Consider the following 5,409-nt stretch of genomic DNA (forward strand, 5'->3'; position numbering starts at 1 on the left):
AAAAAAAAAAAAAAAAAAAGTGCCTCACCAAAAATGCACTGTAGATGAATAGTGCAATACGTTATGTGAACAGTGGGCAAACACTATAGCAGAATAGCCGTTTTTTATATAGTTAATAGAATCATTGTATGAAAGTTTTTATAAGAAAAAAAAAATTAATATCTTGATATTTTTTTTCTATTTCCTCTAAAAGCGATGTAAAAACTTTCCTAAAATAATTTGTTAACAATTATTTTAAGGTACTCATTAACAAAATCTTATAAATGATAGAAAATGACCTAATAATTATATATTTTGGGCAAGCAGGGTCTGCAACTATTTATAATTTGAAAAAGAAAAAAAACTTAAATAAATAAGATTTTTTTCAAAACATTTTGTATATCTTCACCTTTTTTTTAACTTAAACATTTTCGTTTTATTTACAAGACTTGTACAAATAATTCCAATACGATATAAAAAAAAAATATTAAAACTTTTATCACAATTATTCTACGTGGTAGATTATAATTGATAGTCTATACTATTAACAGAGATAAGTTATACAAATCTAACTTAGTTAACCTTAAATGGATATAGTGTTAAATTTCAAATTACAGGTAGGTAATTTAAATTTCGGTCAAATAACAAAGGGGTAAATTGTAATTTGGCCTTGGATTAGTAAAGTGTTCTTCAACAAAGTGCACCCAAATTGGCTAAACCCAAAGCCAAACACAAACACAAACCAACCCTTACTCCCTCTTGTTAGGGTTTTCAATTTTCACTCAAGCTTTGATTTTTAAGCCATGGAGTCTGGCGACGAGATCAACATCTGTAGCGACAATGAGGTCAACGATTATTACGGTGAAGATGCAAACTGCAACTATGACTCGTTGATCAAAGAAGAGGACTTCGTGGATTCTGATTCCGATAGTCCTGCTGCTAAAAGGCCTCGTCTTGAAGGTCCTACAGATCAAAACTACACGGTGTTGAGGCAATCGGATATACGTGAACGCCAAGAGAACACTATTGCAGAAGTTGCAACGGTTCTCTCTGTATCAAAAGCCGTCGCAACAGTTTTACTCTGTCACTATAATTGGAGTGCTGGTAAGGTTCACGAAGCATGGTTTTCTGACGAAGATCTAGTCAGAAAAAACTTGGGTTTATTACCCATCATCGAATTCCCACTTGACAGTACTGAAGTCAAGTGTGGAATATGTTTCGATTTGTTCCCAACACGTGATGAAATTGTCTCTGCCGCATGTGGTCATCCTTATTGTGTCGAATGTTTTCGAGGTTATATTAGGACTTCGATCAACGATGGTCCTGGATGTTTGATGCTGAGGTGCCCCGACATGTCTTGTTCTGCGGTTGTTTATCGAGATATGGTGAATAGTTTGGTTTTTGAGGAGGAAAAGCAGAAGTATTCGACTTATCTGTACAGGTCTTATGTCGAGGAGAATAAGAAGATCAAGTGGTGTCCTGGCCCGGGTTGCGAGTACGCAATTGAGTTCGATGATAATCAAGGTTGGGATGTGACTTGTGCTTGTGATTTTAGTTTTTGTTGGAATTGTGTTGAGGATGCTCATCGACCAGTGGATTGCGAAACAGTGGCTAATTGGATAGGGAAGGACCATGATGAGTCTGAAACCAAGACTTGGATATTGGCTCAAACAAAGCCTTGTCCCAAGTGTGCAAAACCAATTGAAAAAAACGCAGGGTGTATGCACATGACATGCAATCCACCTTGTAATCATCAGTTTTGCTGGATATGTCTTGGTGATTGGCGTAAGCATAGGAAATGTAATGGCTATAAGGAAGATAAGGAAAAAGAGATAAAAAAGGCAAAGAGACATGTAAAGAAATACAATCATTACTATGAAAGATGGGCAGCTAATAACTTGTCAAGGCAAAAAGCTGTTTCAGACTTGCGTACAGTGCTAACCGAGCAGATTGAGAAGCTTGGTGAGATGCATGGCAAAACCCAATTTCAGCTTGGGTTCATATTAGAGGCTTGGCAACAAATAGTTGAATGTAGAAGAGTGTTGAAGTGGACCTATGCATATGGGTACTATCTGCCTAGGGGTGAGAAGGCTAAGAAGCTGCTTTTCGAGTTTTTGCAAGGGGAAGCAGAAGCTGGTCTTGAAAGGCTTCATGAATATGCTGAGAAGGAAGTGAGGCAGTTTCTCAAAGATCCTGAGGGATCAGTAAATTTCGAAGAGTTCGAATTAAAGCTGAAGAGCTTAACGGGAATTACTAAAAATTACTTTGAGAAGCTGGTTAGAGCATTAGAGAATGGCCTATCAGAGGTGCAAACTTTCATAGAGTATTGGAATTGTGATCTGTGTACTTTTGCCAATTCCTGGAAAAACGTAACTTGCGAGATGTGTCAAACGCACCAGTGAAAGACATTTCAGCATCTCTTTGTGGTGAAGGGAAGCACTTTTACTATTTATTTAGGTTCCATCTATTACCAAATTTAAATAATCTATTTTAGATCCAACAAGTTGTTTTTTGTAATCTGTGATTGCTCTATATATCTACCCGATTATTGTTGATTTTAATGGTTTTACAATCTCTCTCTTTTTGGGGAGCATCCATGTTTTGAGATATGTGAACTCCCTAATTAGTCTTTTGGTTGTAATTAGGTGAAAAGAATTTTTCACATGTGCGAATAGCATTACTCATAAATAGTGCATTTAGCACTGCTCATGAAAAATTAAATTAAAAAGATTTGTTTTAATTCTAGATAATTGTTGGAGAAACCTATAGATCGAGGTCTTAATTAAACTCAAAAAAAATCACCATCTTAATTATTAGTGAAACTCGCAAGGCTTTGCTTATATAACCTACAAAAGTTTTAAGGGTAAGACGAGAGAGTAATGTAGTGGAGACCAAAATGAGGAAGACAAGTCTGAGTTGTAAGTCTGAAAAACCAATGTGCCGCACCAATCTAGTTTCACCATCACCGGTAGCTTTTCAAATTGGCTTAAAGTTTGTAAGATTCCATGTTGATGTTATTGTTGATTTTGTGTATTGTGAGATTATTGTATTTTCAAGTTTTTTTATTATAATTTTCTTATTTTTCATACAAGTCAAACTCCTAAAAATATTTCTCATAACATTTTCAAGAACAAGAAGCAATCAAACACAATAAACAATTTTATTTTATTTTTTTACAATGACGTGTAACCTCACCAAAGTAGAGTCCTTTGGATGGTACTCCTGAAGAGTAAACCACAGTTACATAACCCCACACACCAAAATTGTGTATTTATTAATTCAAGGAAATTCTTTGTGGGGTCGAATCTAGAATATTTGGGTATACAACTTATCCCGAGCCTCCAAACATTTAGGCTGCATCTTGATCACCTAATGGAAATATTTTACATTCAAACAAGCACATTCAATCATAGAATAGCAAATTCAATCATAGAATAGCACAAGAAAAAACTTGGTGCTTGACAACTCCAATACAAAGTGCCATAAAAAGCACACTTTGGTCTCACTTTGGCCACATGAAGTCATTCTTGAATAAAGACTTTCCTTTTAAAGTCTTCCATTTGTGGTAAATGATAAAACTGGACTACTAAGTCAATACCAAAGTAAATAATTCAATCTTTTCAAGTTGATTAGCAAAAGCTCTAATTTTATAATGAGCTCAGTTCCGTGAATACCCTTAATCCTATAGAGATGAAGAATTTCTAATGAGCTTAGTTTCGTGAATGCCCTTTTACCCTTATAGAGATGAAGAATTACATGTAATATGCAATATTTTGTTCAATTGATTTGTAGATGTACAAATTAGTATACAAATTATGGTTGAATTAAACATTCACAATAGAAATTAACAACTTCTCCAATAATAATATAAAAAAAAAAAAAAAAAAAAGTGTATAGAACATAATTTAGGTTTTCTTAAAATTTCTTTACAGTTTTTAGAGTTTTTATTTGTGTTATGGCTTTCTAGAAGCCTTGCTAAGGTAAGGGGTGAAACTCAACCGTCTATTGGTATGTTCTTAACAATTATTTATTGGTTTTAATGCTTATGTTTTTATGTTTTTGATTGTTTTACTCATCTAGAAAAGTGTTTAATTCTGTATAATCCTTTGATTTATCGTAGAGTCTGGGCACGTTAAATGCTTAGTATTCCCTGCAAACTAATTCACTAGTTTTGTTTTGCCTAAAATCAATCAATTGCATGAAACTACCTTAGACAATTACTTCTTGAGTTTTTATTGTTAAATCATTCGACTAAGATCATCCTTCATATGAATTTTAGTTGAGTTATAAAATAAATATTGTTAAGACTACTAATAGATGTGTTGTGTGTGGATCTCTAAACCTTAGTACCTTAATATATTGTTATTTTCTCTTAATTTAAATTAACTTTACTAAACCATAAAAAATCTCTTCAATTAAACTTTGTTATTTTAGTTTTATTCTCTTGTGGTTTGCTAAACAATTCACTTTTCCCTGTGGATTCAACCTCGAACTTACCGAGTTATTACTTCGCGACAATCCTGCATTTGGGAGCATTATTTAAGTCACAGAACCGCCCAAGTCCCAGCAGAGTTCTCAACTGTTAGATTTGCATCGCACCGTAGAACGTGGGGCCGTAAAGAAGGAACAGGCAATGGGAGAAAGGGATCGAGAAACTAAGAAAAAATATTGTAGCATCAAAAACTAACTCTGTAATCAAACTTGAAAGAAATATATAAGAACAGATCTCTGCGACTTTGCCGAGGATGATTTTCTTCAGCATAAACCTATCTATTTACATTTTCTTGTCATCTAAATCTACGTTAGTGTTTGTCTGATTCATTAAAGCCCAGTTTTCTAACATATTTTCTACAAATTCATTGTTTTGAGCTTTTTAAGCCTAAGTCCATCCACCTGTTGGGCTTCAAATCTGGTCCTTACAACCTAAATATGGTCAATTAGTTTTGTAAATCAAACTAACATAAAATATTCCTATAACATAAATAATTAATTAAATTCAATGAATTCTAATATATTAGATTCTTGTATTTTAGGATTTTTAAATATAAAAATATGAATTAGGGAAATGTAAACGGATGCCCTAAGGGCATTTATTAATTAATCATTGTATGAAAGTTTATATAGGAAAAGGAAAAGAAAAAAACAATTAATATTTTGACTGTTTTTTCTATTTTTCATCAAAGTAATGTAAAAACTTTTCTAAAATAATTTATTAATAACTATTTTAAAGGTACTCGTTAACAAAATCTTATAAATTATAGAAAATGACCTAATAATTATATATTTTGGGCAAGCAAGATTTGCAACTATTTATAATTTTATAAAAAAAAAAAAAAAAAAAAAAAAAACCCTAAGATTTTTTCAAAACATTTTGTATACCTTCCTTTTTTATTTATTTATTTAAGTAAAACGTTTTTTTTTTTTTTTTTT

At 32.6% G+C, this 5,409-nt stretch overlaps 1 protein-coding gene across 1 annotated transcript; it reads left to right on the forward strand.

Moving 5' to 3' along the window:
- Positions 1-703: 703 nt before the first annotated feature.
- Positions 704-2,540, forward strand: LOC136066935 (probable E3 ubiquitin-protein ligase ARI8). Its single transcript, XM_065772012.1, has one exon. It carries the CDS (start codon positions 783-785, stop codon positions 2,379-2,381), a length of 1,599 nt encoding a protein of 532 aa, XP_065628084.1. The 5' UTR covers positions 704-782; the 3' UTR covers positions 2,382-2,540.
- Positions 2,541-5,409: the final 2,869 nt, after the last annotated feature.

This window comes from Quercus suber, unplaced genomic scaffold (genome assembly GCF_002906115.3).
Source record: "Quercus suber isolate HL8 unplaced genomic scaffold, Cork oak 2.0 scaffold_52, whole genome shotgun sequence".
Classification (NCBI taxonomy): domain Eukaryota; kingdom Viridiplantae; phylum Streptophyta; class Magnoliopsida; order Fagales; family Fagaceae; genus Quercus; species Quercus suber.

What these genes read in the sequence shown, in the direction of transcription:
- LOC136066935 (XM_065772012.1), top strand. Translation starts at nt 783, where the DNA reads ATGGAGTCTGGCGACGAGATCAACATCTGTAGCGACAATGAGGTCAAC.